This window comes from Simochromis diagramma, unplaced genomic scaffold (genome assembly GCF_900408965.1).
Source record: "Simochromis diagramma unplaced genomic scaffold, fSimDia1.1 OVJJ01000747.1, whole genome shotgun sequence".
NCBI lineage: Eukaryota > Metazoa > Chordata > Actinopteri > Cichliformes > Cichlidae > Simochromis > Simochromis diagramma.
In genome coordinates, this window is record NW_024386897.1 from 1,052,538 (window position 1) to 1,068,377 (window position 15,840).

At 37.7% G+C, this 15,840-nt stretch overlaps 1 protein-coding gene across 1 annotated transcript; it reads right to left on the reverse strand.

Annotated features, from left to right (window-relative positions):
- Window positions 1-1,282: 1,282 nt before the first annotated feature.
- LOC120735068 (macrophage mannose receptor 1-like) lies at window positions 1,283-9,926 on the reverse strand. Its single transcript, XM_040034249.1, has 6 exons — window positions 9,902-9,926; window positions 9,678-9,723; window positions 3,846-4,229; window positions 3,402-3,746; window positions 3,228-3,316; window positions 1,283-3,144 (listed from the first exon to the last, which is right to left on the reverse strand). Exons 2-6 carry the CDS (start codon window positions 9,715-9,717, stop codon window positions 3,019-3,021), a joined length of 984 nt encoding a protein of 327 aa, XP_039890183.1. The 5' UTR covers window positions 9,718-9,723; window positions 9,902-9,926; the 3' UTR covers window positions 1,283-3,018.
- Window positions 9,927-15,840: the final 5,914 nt, after the last annotated feature.

The following is a 15,840-nucleotide window of genomic DNA, read 5'->3' on the forward strand; positions in this document are numbered from 1 at the left end:
GTGGGGGGGGGGCAACTTCACTCACATACTCTCATATAATGTGAAAAAATAATGAAACTTTGTCAGAGATAAAGTGGGATTTTATTATGACAGACAAGCCTTACATTCAACCTGGGTTACAATAACATGTTTTTCATATATCTTTTAGCATGTGAACTATAAGCTGAAAAAAGTTTGAGATAAAAAAAAGAACAGTTCAAGCTCTTTATCAGTGATGTACAACAATGCATTTTTACATCTGTTATATCTGTTACAGTTTATGTTCCTACAGATGTGGTAATCTCAAGTCGACCCTAAGATTTAACCCTTTAGAGCCGGTCAGAGCGGCACGCTTTGTTTTGCGTAACTATTTTTAAATCCCGGTAGCTCTGCAACCACGTAAGCTAGCGCAATAATTTTTGTTGCATATGAAACCGGAGGAGTTGTACTTACATCTTATGCCATCAGCTTGTCCTAGGTCACGGTTTCCTTCCACATATAGCTTTGCAAAAACTGCATAAAAAGCGCTTGCAGGAACAAAAACATAATATTCCAGAAACACGCTTTGCCGATCCGATCAGCTGTTCATAACACTTCCTACGTTGGAATAGACGTCAGCGCGAACTTTTGCATGTCCACAATTACTTGCCCAAAACCGGAAGTGATGTCATTTTCGCGGAAATGTAGTTTTTTTTACAGCAGGGCCTCAGGGCCTATACTGGTGTTTTTAAAAGTTATCTTTGACTTCATGACTTTCTGTGTCGTTTCTGGGATGCTTAGGACTCATATTGCACTGCTGGAAATAGTTTATTTTGATGCATATGCTGCTTTTTTGCAAATTTGCAGTATAATATTTATTTTCGTTTTTCCTGCAGTGTATAAAAATTGGTGTATTTCAAAAATAAAACTATGAAGACACTCAAAATAAATGTCCTGTGGTGGGAAACTATTTTGTGCAACTTTTTTGTATTTACAGTTTTGAGGGATAAGCCTCTTAAATTTCTCTAACTAGAAATATATGTTAAAAAAGCAAAAACGATTTTCAATTTTTTTGTAGTTTATTGCACTTTTTTGCAATTTATGTAATTACTATGCACTTAATGCATACATATTATTAAAATCTGGGCTATAATTGTTGTATTGATGTATAGCAACTTGAAATGCTCCCAAAAATGGCTCCATAGCATGTAAAAATATAATATAAGCTCTGGCGGACTTGAGCTACATCCACACGTACACGGGTTTTTTTTGAAAACTGAGATTTTCTGTTTTCGTTTTAAAAAATAATCCCGTCCACATGTAAAGGCAGAAATGAAGGAAAACGCTGCTAGGAACATGCCAAAGCATTTTTAAAAATCTCAGTTTTCAGTGACTAAAAACGCGGTTCTATGGGTTAAGAGTTAGTTTTTTCTCTTCTGCTTATTTAAGGTTTTTTTTTTTGTAGTGCTTTCATGATTGCCCTGGTTAACCTGTGGTTAACATCACAGTGGTATAAACTGTGAGTAATGCCTTAAGTTAAAGTCTGCAAACATACAGACGCACAGATAATATTCAAGAGAACTTTGTGAGACCTCAGGCATCCAGTTTTACTCTGAGACAACGTTCAACCTTCATGTCTGAGCAGGAACATTGGGATTTGACCTTTTACTGTCATTGATAAAAAGTTATATATTAAACACAATTGTAGTACAAAGCATAACTGCAACATGCATATAAAATACTTCCCAGCACCAGTTTAACTAAACATGTATAAGTTTCTCTGGTGTTTTCAGTCAGCTGTCTTCTCTCAACCTTCCTGTTTCCACTACAGCTGCTCTTTTTTAGATTGTAGAAATCACATTCAGGCCTTTTACATTTGAAAACTTCTGATTTTAACATAAACCTCAACCTTACAGAGAGAGAAAAAAGGAAACAAAAAACTTGAGCATCAAAAATATTTATGGTCATGGATACGGAACAATGTTACCTGATTTATTACTCAGTGTAAAAATCCACAAAGTACTTATTCACTTAATAATAGAAAAATAGTCCCTATATTCATGAGTTCACTCCAGCCAAGCTAATGAAACAAACCAAATTGTCAGTGTGGGCAAGATGTAAATGTTCTATAGTCAAATTATTGAATAAGAAAAGGAGCCGCACAAGGCAATAAAATTTTAAATTTTTTAAATATGTATCTCTTGCTTTATATTACTTTCTGTATACCTGCCTACATCGATGCATCGTTTTCAATCAAATAGCTGTTTTATTACTTGAAATAAAAAAAAACTGAACACGTAAAAACCCTTTAAATTATAACTAGAAGAAAGCTGAAAGCTACAAACACAAAAGTAGACAAACATGTTAACACAGGAGAAAATACAAGTCAAAAACTAAGATCACAACAGTAACTATGGTAACACCAGCACAAGCTTTACCCATCACCTGCTCTGCTTACTACAGTTAGGTCTCTGTGACTCTGTCTGCTCCTACAAAGTGGCAGTCAAGTTAAAATGACAGATACGAGGACATCCAGCATGCTTTGAAACTGCACTCCATTGAAAGCGATGAACCAAATTTCTATCAGATAAGGTTTGGGACTGTTATGGTCTCATTTATGGCTGTTACAGTTATTAAACAGTAGAAGTAGAAACAGGACATGAATGTTTTGCTGTCCCCCCTGACCTCCTCAAGCAGATCTCTGAGTCTCCTCACTTTCTTCTCTGTCATTTGTCTAAGTCAGCAGAGGTTGCTGTCAGAATGAAACAGAACTATGGATCCTAACAAACTGCACACAGACAAAGCTTGTGCAGTGACTTATACAGAAGGACAGTGTCTAAAGTGTTGAAAGAGACGCTGCAAAACAAAACAAGAGACTAGAGCCTATCAGGAAAACTAGTGAGTGGACCTCTGATTAAAGAATTTCTACCAAACTACAACTGCAGCTGAACAAATGAGCTGTTGGTGGAACTTTACACTCTGAAATATTGAAAGATTTAAAGGATGAGACAGCTCAGCACAGCATGTTATTAACTTCACACATGACGTGGTTCAGTCCAGTCAGACTTCAGTTTTGCAGCCACCGTCCACATCCTGCTTCTTCAACTGGTCGTCACGGTAACTCTGGACTTTCCTCCAACGAATCCTGAAGTCTGTCAGTCCTTCTGACAGCATGAGGCCTGACAGCTGGACAAAATGTGCAGATGATGAAAAACATGAAGCATAGTTTGAACTTGTGTCAAGTTTGTGTTGGTGACTGAACTGCTGACCTGCTGTGAAACCTGCTGCTGGATCTCTGTGCTGTGCATGTCTGCCTCTGACTGAAGCTTCATTTTCACCACTGTTTGCTTTGTCACTGCTACAAATGAACCACATATAACAACACAAACATTAGTGTGTTACATGATGACAGGATCTTACAGTGTTTGCATTCTGGACCTCACCTGTGAAACAGAAAAAACTGACTCTGATACCACAGTTGCAATCACCCCATTTCCCTGAGATTAAATTAATTGCTCCACAGTATTCAACTGAACCGTAGTTTTCAGGCTGACCAGAGATCCAATTAGTGAATGTGGAGGTTGTGTTGTCAGACCAGAAGGCCCAGGGATCCCTGTAGAGGCCAATCCACACATACTGACCCCCTGATCCATTCAAAGTGAGCATGATGTTGGATTTCTCTTCTTTGCTTCTTATACTGGTCAGGTCTGTGTGGTATGTCCTGCAGTACGACTGAGCCGCTGACCAGGAGCGGCTCTCCTTCACTAAGATGTAACTTGTACTGCTGGCTGTAAAAGATTCAAGAAAGGATGAATTTTTAAAAAAAAAACATGTTGTGAATATCATGAAATTTTAGGTTAACTATGGCAACAAATCTTTTTTCCTACCATTGTAACACAGGAAAGGGTAAGAAGCTCCACAGGGTCTATCATCCATCTGTGTTTGTCCCTGAAGAGCCACACAGTATTCATTTGCATTTGCACAGTTTGGTTGGCCGTTAGCCCAGATCAGAAATTCATGTGTACTGCCAACATAGAAAAGTTTTCCCTCCATGGACCACTTCCAGCTGTAACGGTCATTATACAGCCCTATCCAAGCCCCAGTACTGATCCTTGGTGACATTGAGAGAAGCAGTTGGTTGATGTTGCTGTTGTAGATGGTGACCAAGTCAGTGAAGTGTTCTCTGCAGTAACTCTGAGCTTCAGTCCAGGTCTTCAGCTGGTTCACATAGTGGTATTCTCTGGAGTGGGGAGGAAGAGTGGAAAGTCCTCCTGAGAGAAATGAAAAGTTGTTATTGTGGAAACTGGGCTGTTAGACAAACCACTGAAAAAGACTGAAAAGACAATATAAATAGTCATAGTTAATGGAGGTTTATCAGAGGCAGAAAGTAAAAAGCAAAAATAATTTGTTATAGTTATATTACCTAGATTATTGAGATATTTTACTTTCTTATCTTACATTTTTACAGAGATTTCTGTCCTTTTAGTTTATATAATATTTAGTTTATCACATTTCTCCATTCAACACATTTGATTGAAGTTTCTTTTTCATATCACTGCATAAAAGAAGGTCCTGCTGGTGAATGAGCTATATTTTTATATTTTAATTCTATTTCTTTTTCTCTTCTCTGTACTCAAAATGCAACAACTATGTTTAGTGCAACCATTACATCATTTTCGGAACATCACTTTTTTTGTTTATCAAAAAATAAATAAATAAATAAATAAATAAATAAATAAATAAATATATATATATATATATATATATACATATATATATAGTTTTAATTGGTGATGTACAGAGATTTTGCAGAAGGAACTTTACAACATTACAACATACATGGGGACAGAGATCAAATAGCCATATACATTGTTGGTCAACATATCCAACAGAATTTCAATTTCTCAAAAGTGTAGTAAGATGTAAGTAATAGTTCCCAGTTGTTGTAATCTTTCTTAATTGTCCAAAATTCAAAGATCTAGACATTAATGCTCAAAAAACATCTCACACAACATATCAATATTAACGCAAACGATTGCCTCAGTTGTTGAGTACTAGTAAATTTAACAGCTTAACCCTCTGGGGTCCAGAGTATAATTGGCTACTTTTTGACTACGTTTGATTTTACCTCTATATTTCACCTTTAAAATATGTTTTTTTGGCCGTGTTTGGTATCAGTATTTTCAGCACAACCTCAAATATCTGAAATTTGAGTTATTTTTTCATTTTGGTATGCTATATTAGCACAGTTGATCTAAATTCAGACAAAAAATTCAAAATCCAAGTAGAAAAAAGTTATATTTTTTACTGTAAAACCAACAAACTTGTTTAACGAATCATTTTCATAACTTGAAGTGCAAATAGAAATTGTACATTTCTAAAAATTATGCACAAGTTTTGCAAACAACAAAGTTATTTGGTACTATTGACCTACAAATGCAGCCAAGGCCTCAGTTTTTTATATAACCATTTAAATCTATTTCCAGAACAATCAGCTGGGCTGCATCAAATAAGAAGGCACACAAATTATTTGTGCCAGTCCAAAAAATAGTTTGTGTTCAGTATAAGCTGTATAAATGTCTCACAGCCCCTTGGCGCGCACTCACAACAATGGCTGAGCGTAACTGTGCAGACGTATTTTACCTCCACAAACAACTGAGACGTGGTTTGCGATACATGTGACAAAAAAGTGAGGTGTTGTGGCCATAGAGAGACATTCAAAAGGGCTGTTGGGGGGGTGGAGCTCCCTCGGTGGAGTGAAACTCTGCCGTCTGCTCCTTGCTATCTAAAATATAACCGGGGGCTCACACCTTTGTTTAATTAGTTTTCTGTTTGACGTTTATTCAGCTGTGTGAAAACCCAGAGGAACCCTCCTGAGGGATTAATAAAGTTAAATTTAATTTAATCTAATCTAATAACTTTAATCTCAGCCAAACCGATTTACTCATGAACAAGTAAAACACTGAAAAAGCCAAACAAGAACATTTTTAAGTTATCAAAGCGACTTATATATCATGTTTAACCCGAGTAGCGAAAGACCGCGGGGGTTTGAAGACGATGTGCCGGTTGGCTCAGATATTTGAAGTTTACACAGCTACATTCTTTTTTTTGTGACCCAGAAAGAGAAATAAGAGTAATATTAAAACTAAGCAGCTGCCATTGTTGGAAACTGGAATTGGCTGGGCCGCTATGAATTCTGCGATATGGTTTTTCAATTTTGTTGTCTGGGTGAAAAATCGGGAGAAATTTGGGAGAATGGTGGCTCCGGGAGATTTTCGGGAGGGGCACTGAAATTCGGGATTCTCCCGGAAAATCGGGAGGGTTGGCATGTATGGTTGTGGCAACATCACTAACCTTGTCAAACACCTCAGAGTAAATCATATCACAGAATATGATGAGCGTATGTTGAGACGAACTGAAGAGGAGGAGAGGGACAGGTGCTGCTAGGGCGAGACAGACGTCTCTCACAGAGTCCTTTAGTGCTGCAGGCAGGCAACGTGTTCAAATAGCACAACTTCAGTTTTTTTATTTCTATTTGATAAACTGCATTATTAAGTGATAAGAACACGTAATCTGATGTCCTGTAATCATTATGAAGCTATAATTTGAAATACAATAAATAAAATAAGTTTTTGTACAAAGTATCGGTATCGGATCAGTATCGTCGATACCACCCTGAATATTACTTGGTATCAGATCGTAAAGAAAATCAGTGGTATCGCACATCACTATTACCTGGAAACTAATGCCCTCAGCTACAAATGCTACAGCTAAGCTACCAGTATTACATCCAGTCATGAATGCACAGATTGCCAAGTATTTTCAGCGTGGCTTCACAAATGATGAAATCTTTGTGTTATTAGCTGAATCACATGGTGTTTCTATCAGCAAACGTACTCGCAAAAGCGCCAATTTGTTGCAATCCGGTTTTGAGTGCCCATTCCTCTGTGCCATGTGCTTCTGGGTAACAGGAGAGTGACTTCATTCGGAAATTACTGATTGGCAGAGCTAACTCAAAATTTTGAAATCTCGAGTTATGTTTCTCGAAATTTTGAGAAAATAACTTGAAATTTTGAGTTATAGATACGTGTTTTTTTTTAAAAATTTTTAGTGCCGGAAATGGGTTTCCATAAACAACACTGCATTGTTAATATTAAAAAAATATTAAAATATACCATTTTTTAAATTAATGTCAAATGCCAAAAACGATATGTAGTGCTGCATATCTGAATAGCAGATTTGACTAAGAAAACTATTAAAACTCTAATATGTACATATACTATACCACTGTTATGGGTTTCTTATTTTAATATTTGCAATACTTGCTTGGTTAACATTCATATTCAAAACAATAACAATGTGAAATTTCTTGTAGTCCAATTTTTGCACCAACAAAAAAATTAAACTAAGCACTGTGCTCTGATACACTGATCCAGACTCGAGTTTTTAAGTTCGTGAACAGGATCCAGGCTACTTTACTCTGAATGAATACAGTGTCATTCAACCCCTTGGTCATAATTGTAGTAATATATGTAGTGTATAGATCCAAAGACCATTCATATTTATATTATCTCTTTACAGAAAAACATCTCCGATTACCTTGCAGCAGTGGTTCTCAAACTGTGGTACACGTAGTACTGGTGGTACTTAGGCTCTCTCTAGTGGTACACGGGGAAATCTTTGATCAGTTTTTTAAGATTTAACAATATACCATTGTGGAGCTATGCAAAGATGACACGAGAGGTTCTTCTGGGAGCTGGAGTTTACCAGAAAATATTTCCCCAAGCTCGGGTGCTCTATGAAGAGTAGCCTTTCCTTATCGCAAGTGGTCACGGCTGCTACAGAGCACTGGTGGGCTCATTTCCCTGGACCTTAAAACTGCAAGGCGGCAGACAACGCTGTGCAACGGTGCCAAAATGCTGATGGTAAATAAAAAGAGCCCTTTTCCGCAGTGCTGTGATCCCAGCCACTATCCATGAGTCGGAGGCCCCCGGGAGAATCAGTGGGGTCACGGAGGGTTATCACATTGGTGCTCATTGTGAAAAGTTTTAGAACCGCTGCCTTCAAGTACTGACAATTAAGGAAATAAAAAAGATAATGCAATACCTAAAAGTAACATTTAGCTAACAGTTATCTTGCTATGCTAACACAGTTAGCAGAAGGAACGGAGGGACATTGGCACTGTCCTCATTTACCAACAAGCAGAAGAGTAAAACCCAACTCTGCATCTTCAACCATAACTTTTTAGTCAGGACTAAGGAAAAAACATGCGGTAAGTAGCTCTGACCAACATATGTAGCCTTAATGTTGTTCACCTTCGCTATAGACACTCACAGTTCACAAGGACTACACGGTGAGCTAGTTCAACCTACTGACATAAGAGGTATGTGAAGTTTGGTGTAGCTTTGTATTATTAATTCTGAACCCTACTTCGTCAATGTCCAGGATAAGCATTGTATCAATTATAGAGGGAAATCAGTCAGCTAACTTAGTGAAGGTGCTTTTTTTGTAATACATTTAAAAAAAATGCTTATGCAATGTTGAAAAGAGAAAAAAAAAGTATTTGTTAAACTTTTGCATAATGTTAGTGCAAGAACCTGCATGTCCTTATATTTAAAATCCGTACTTTCACACACCATACTGCCTTTACCTTGTAACGGTATGAAGCTTATCAACAGCACTGGTGTTGGCAAGTGTTAACTCAGGGCACTAGCAATCCAGTACGGAAATTTAATTCTTATCCACATATTTGATTTGGCAGTGATTTGATGTCAGGTGCCATCCCTGAAGCAAGTCTTCCCATTTTATCTGGGACCGGAACAAGGAATACACTGGCTTGTTGTTAATAACAGTAATAATAACAATGAGGAGGGAAAGAAGTGAAAGTCATCGTAGTTTAAGGAGCTTGGAAAGAAAAGTGTCTGGACTTCTTTAAGTTACTTGAAGACGTTTCACCTCTCATCCGAAAAGCTTCTTACAGTTCTAAAGTCAAATGGGGGAGAGTCCCAGATTTAAGTCCTAAGGGAGTGTCCCCCAAGGGGGTCACAGAAAAGAAGATTAGACACCAACTGTCTGCCATCTATAATCCAGTTTTGAGATCCTTTCCCAGATGCCTTAACGCCCACTCTCATCCTTGGCCTTTTGACCTCAGGAAATTACAGCATGGGGTGGGGCTAGGTTTTGACAGCGGCTTCACCTTGGCTGATTGTGACCTACACCCGTTTTCACACCTTGGCTCGTGCGATTAGGTAGAGGATCAATAGGGGGTTCTCGACCCCCTTGGGGGACCCTCCCCTATGACTTTAATTGGGGACTCTCCATCATTTGACCCTAGAACTGAAGAACCTTCTCGGATAAGATGTGAAACGTCTTAAAGCAACTCAAAGAAGTCCAGATGCTTTGCATTCCAAGCTCTTCAGACCATGTATCAGCATTAAACATTAAAAACTAGTTAGTTCAATAGCTACCATAGAAATAGCTGCAAACAGTCATTCGAAAAATCTAAATTTAATGATTTTAAAAAAACCAACATAATTGAAAATTATTGCAGGTGTTGTGGTATTAGGAGGTAAAGAATTTCTCCCGGTGCTTGCGGTTGATGTGTTAATAAATAAATTTTTTTTAAATGTGCATGTAATCTGATTACCCAAATGACATCAGTCTGTCTCAATGTGTTTATAGGATATATTTGAAATGTTTAAGATATTAATATTACTGACCTGAGAGCAGCAGGATGACCAGTAAACAGGTTTCTTCCATTCTCTGCTTATGTATAACAGATATAATCATGATTATTATTGTACCATATTTATTACCAAAGATGTTTATTTAATATTTCTTATCTGCAGTCTAAGTTTCTTAGTATATTTAATTTAATTTATTTATTTAGGACAGTGCATGTTAATGAACATAAATGTAAAAAATTACATGAATGTAAACATACCAGATTAGAGCCAAGGGCTAATTTCCATCTGTTGTTCATAAACATAAAAATAGACATAATTCATAAAAATATCATAATTCATTCATAATAAAAACTCCATCACCAAACTCACACATACACACCATTCTGTTCCCAAATAAAACATTAAAACTATACAACTCATACATGATCACATCCTTGATTTGTCCTTAACCAGTTTTTAACCTGTGCCTTAAACACAGTTTATATGCATGTCCAAAAACATTATATCCAATACTTTTTAAACATGTAAAATCTGTTGTGTCTTTAAAATGGTTTAAATGATCATTTCTAAGTTTTAGAATAATGTTTAGAATATAAAATACACAATAATATCATTTTATAATTAATGATGCATAACTTACCTGACAGCTTATCTTTGCATCTGTGGACTGAAGTTGGCTCTTAAGAAGGTCTGTATTTGGTCTTTTCATATATTTTACTGTCAAATGAGGAAACCAGAAGGGAGTGACCTCTCTGTAGAAACATACATTTACCTAAACTATTATTGTATGTTCTGAGCTCTGATCAAAGGCAAAACCAGTTTACTGATTATCACCTTACCTTCTCTGATTGGAGATGAAAATGTTTCAGTTTAAAGCTTCAAACTGAATACTGTACATGTAAATGTTTGATATCTTCAAGTAGGCGTATCTGTAATTTTCAAAAAGGTAACAAGTGGACTTGCAGATATTTTCTATAAAACCTGTGGGGCAACAGGCTTTGTGAGTCAATACAGTCATCAAATGTTTTTGCAGTGGCACCTCAGTGATTAAAGAAACACACGCAAGGTTACGCTAAAATGATTCTGCTCCACCAACATGCAAACCATTAGGAAAATCAAGCTGTTAAATATGAAAAAAAGCAAATAAGCTCAGACGTCATTCTCGGAACAGACATAGTTGTTAGGAGGAACAAGTGAGGAAGGATTATGGAGTCTGTTGGTCTTCCTTGGTCTCCTGTGTTCTGGGGGCCTCTGGATGTCTGGAGTTTTGATCTCCTCCATACCTGCTTCATGCCCTGGAGGACGGGGCTGTGGCCCCCCCACACCCTCTAGCAGATCATTACATGAAGGAACCTTTTAAAAACAAGCGCGTCCATGCTCACAGGTGTACACACGGGTGATCACACCCACAAACTACACCCTTTTTGGCTCCTACCTCAAAGCACACTGTGTTCTGTTGATCTTATGTGCTGCACAATAATGTTTAATATTTAGTATTTACTGTCATATTCCCATATATCATTGTGATGTTGTTTATTCTATTACTCTTGTTCTCTTCTGCTTGTTTTCTTTTTTCTTTCTCAGCAGGTGATCCAGGTGATCGATATATGCTTTTTTTTAAAAAAAAAATTCTGCTCATTCTGTTGTTTTTTTTTGTTTTTTTTTTGCCCTTCTCCCCCGTCCCTCTTCTCAGCTGTTTCTCTTTCCCTCTTTCTTTCTCCCCTTCTTTCCCCCAGTCAAGTCTGTCCCGTATTCAGCAAGTGAAAATAAAATAAACAATAAAAGGTGAATCAAATGGACCATTACGGCAAGGCTGGGATGGTCAATTTCGTAAAGTAAATCCGTTGGGCATCTTTCTTTGCCTTTAGACAACAATTCTGATGGCAAAAGAGCCAAATGGGACAGGCGCAAAAAAAAAAAAAAAAAAAGGATTATGGAGTCTGTGTCTCCATGATTCAGTTTGTTTGTGAACCTAAGGGATGGGAATGCTTAGGCCTCTAAATCCTAACCAGTTGCTGGCTTTAGACAGGAAACAACATCTGTAAAACCTGAAAAACTGAAAGCAACAACTCTGTGCTTTTCAGTAAGATTTGGGTTATTTCAGAAATCCAAGGCATAGTGTCACAGGAGAAGATGAAAGTCAGACAGAGAGTCAAAAAACAACAACATGTAGCTTTGTAGTTCACTACCAAAACTTAATATAGTGGTATTTTTGGCCATGTGACCATACCTGTTTCTTTAAAACCAGGAAATGTAAATGTAAATGACGTGCCTCAATGCTTAAAGAAACATAAGCAAGGTTACACAAAGATGATTCTGCTTCACCAGCATGCAAACCATTAGGAAAATCAAGCTGTTGAATAGGGAAAAAAGCAAATAAGTTCAGGCATGGTTCTCCATGATTCAGGGCACTGTACAGGTTGTTATTAAATCTCAGGGATGGGAATGCTTAAGCCTCTAAATCCTAACCAGTCGCTGGCTTTAGACAGGAATCATCCAACTGTCTTTAAACGTCTGTAACACCTGAAAAAATTTCAATGGTTTCTGAAAGCAGCGACTCTGTGCTTTTCAATGAGATTAGGGTCATCTCAGAAATCCCAGGCACAGTGTGACAGCAGCTCCACAAAGCTGAAAGTTTAGAGGAAAGATAGTCAATGAGTCTGACGCAGTTTACATAAAGCTGGCATTTTATTGGACACTTGGCTGTTTTAGTAGGGTTTTTTGTTCTTTTGTTTTGTTGTTTTCTGTATTATTTGCCAAGATTTGGATGTGGCCATAATGGCCCTAATAATACTGAAGTCTTTGAAAATGAGAGCACGGTCACTTTCCAAGCAAAAACCTTGGCCTGTGAACACAGTTCCTAAATCCCAGCAGACAAGACAGGATAGGAGAAATTTAAAAATTTTCTTTTGTTGTTTTCAAAGCTAAAAATAACCTGAATAAAACTACAATGTTTAATGTTGAGCAAACCAATGTGGAAAATGACTTTAATAGATGTGTACACTGTTTCTACCACTGAAAACCAGCAAGAAAGGACAGAGGTAGACTTTGGTCAGATCTACTGTGGATTATCATTAATAATTTTCCTATAATACATGTAGAGTTATGTGTGTGCTGTTAAGTACCAACACTTCACCAAGTTCTTTTGATTCCTCAGAGGCATCCAATGGAAGACAAAACACTGCTCAGTAGACCATTTCACACTTTTATTCTCTTTCACATTACTTCTAGAAGGGAGGTGCGTCCTGCATGACACGCTGTCGCGGATCTCAAAATGGCGATGTGCCCCTAACAGTTTCATTACAGAAGCTCTCATTCTAGTCTAAACAACAGTGTCTCAGTAACTTTCCACTAGAGATGGTCCCTCTTATCTACATTTTCCCAGGCAAACATGAGCGAGAGTCTGCAGCTTTCTACTCCCCAAGGACACATGGTCTCATGCCTTTATTTTCCAGGGCTGTGTCCACTTAATACTACACTATATAACTTTATAACACTTATTAATATATACTATATATAAATATATATATAATGTTCTTCCTCAACCCCCCCATTTTTGCACATGTCGAGGAGCGTGTCAGGCTACATTTCACTGTGTGTTATACTTGTATAACTATGCATGTGACAAATAAAGAACCTTGAACCTTAATAAAAAGCATAGCATTATTGTGACACTGCAAATAATTTCATCTCAAAAGTGCCCAAAAAACACTACCTATGCATCAATGAATTTAACAAGAAGTTAACTGCATTCAGATGAAATATAAGCAGTTCATTATTAAAATATGATCCATACCTTGAAAAACGAAATCACTCGTGATATTAAACTCACCTTGTTTTCATAGAGTATGTGATCAGGCTTTATCTCTTGAAACCAGCTGCTCTGGATCATCACCACCTTCTCTGCTCATCCAGTCTCAGTCAGTGGAGTCTTAGAGTTACCAGCAAAACAACTGGTGGTAACACAGCCAAAATAATTTTAGTATTCACTAAAGTGTAAAATTTAAGTCGTGCTAAACCTAAATCATGATCATCATTCAAACAACCAGCAAAATATTCCTGAGTTGTCTGCTCAGTACATTGGGGGTGGCTGTAGCTCAGGAGGTTGGTGGTTCGATCCCTGGCTGCTCGGTCTCTGATGGATCCTTCTGTGTGAATGTTAGAAAGAACTTCAGAAAAACTGATTGTATAGATGTGTGGAATGAGGCATGTTGAGTGCTCAGGTAGAGCAGAAAAGATGCTGCATACAGACCATCTATTTGGAATTTAGTTTTTACAGTGTAAACAAGTGGAAGTTAAAAGACAAAAAATACATAAAATAAATATGTTCATGTGCGAATGAACATAAATGTGTTAGAAACATAAACATATAAATAAATATCCATGCAGTGACACATGATACACAGTAATATGAGTCTGAACGCAGCCTGTCCTGTACAGATATATGTTCTGATTTAACAACAGATTTCTCCACATGCAGGTCAATGAAATAGTGAACCATATATTTGTTTTGAATTTGAATATTTCATCTTAAAACTATAAAGGAGGAAATGTACTGACATCAGAGCACATCCTTGCACTATATCCTGGGTTATAATGACTTCATGATACTTCACATGGACATCTACACTATATTCTCCAACCTCTATATCTGTGACATTGTTGAAGGACTGTGGCTGTGATGCACTACAGCTACGTGGATAATACAGATATAGCATCTCTGAAGCAGTTACAGGTGTATGTTGATCTCCATCAGCGGCCTGTTCTTCCCTCCTACAGCCACTATCAGCACTTTATGTCCATCACTGGTAACTCACTGGTGTGGTCTCATCCTTTCTGTTTGGTCTCCTTTCTCTGTCACTCACAGTCACCTAACATCCCAGAAAGTACCACGCACCATGAAATATTCCCAAATGCAATGTTAAGATTACTATAGGGACATTGTTGCCTCAGTTCATGTGTTGTTGGCTTCTTGCTCTCCTTCTTTATCGTTTCTTTCCCTGCTGTCCTGCACATCCCACCGCTCACGCCTCCTTCATGGTCTCTGTCATCGCCATCGACCGTCTCAGTGTCACCATTACCCTGGATGCTGAACCCCTTATGGCTGGCCCTTAACCTTTCACTGCTGTGGGAAGCAGATCATGTTAAGCAGTGGTCCAAATGCTGAGACATGGAGACAAATCTAAATCTAGGTGTTTATTAAGGCTGATCGATAACCATGAAAAACTAACTGTAAATGGACAGTAAGACTTGATTTTTAGATTGAAATGTGTGGTCAAAGGTTTAAATCATGAGCTAAAAAGGTGGATAAGTTCAGAGTTTAAATGTTCAGTGGGTCTGAGGTCTGGTGACCGTGGAGAACAGTCAGCACAGTTAGTCTTCAGGTGGTTCTTCAAAGCTTTGAGGTGTGTGTGTGATCATCATCTGCAGCTTTGATCCACTGTGCTGTTGCTCTTTCTGCTTACATTCACATATAGGTGCTCAGGACAAACAAGGCAGGCAGTGCAGACATGACGTCAGATCCATCAAAGTGAAGGCCGTCTCTCTGATGATGTCACAGAGCAGAGTCCTTCTGTCCAATAAAGGATCTCAGATCAGCTGCTGCCATCTTGTGGCCACAGTTGGTTACTGTCTCTGAAAGTTGTCTCATGTTTCCTGTTGTCCTGCTAACAAAGGCTGGAGCTCATCATGCTGAGAGGGCAGCAGCATTTTGTGGCTCTTCACACATGTTCATTATATTCTGATGATCCTGGATGGAGACAAACTACAGATAAGTGTGTTCAGCCCAACTAGTTTATCTCATTACAGCAGTTTGATGTTTCCCTTTGAATCCCCCTGAAGATCCTGACAGTGAAGCACGTACATAATACTCCAGCCTTTCAACTCTGAGCTTATTTAGTTCTATTAATACACTGAAATCTCATTTGTGTCATGAAGAAAGTCTTTAATCAAACAGAATTCAAAGATCAGAAACATTTCATATATGGAGTTAAACATGAATCATTGTTTCAACAACATATTTATTGTTGTCATAAACAGACAAGAAGACAACAACAAACTGCTCCTCCCATTCAACACATGTCAGTCCATATCCCAGCAAACTAAATCATCTCCATTTACACATCAAATAGAAACATGAATCACTTGTAATGATTAGAAACTTGATAGAATTTCAAATCTAGTTTGGGGAGTCATT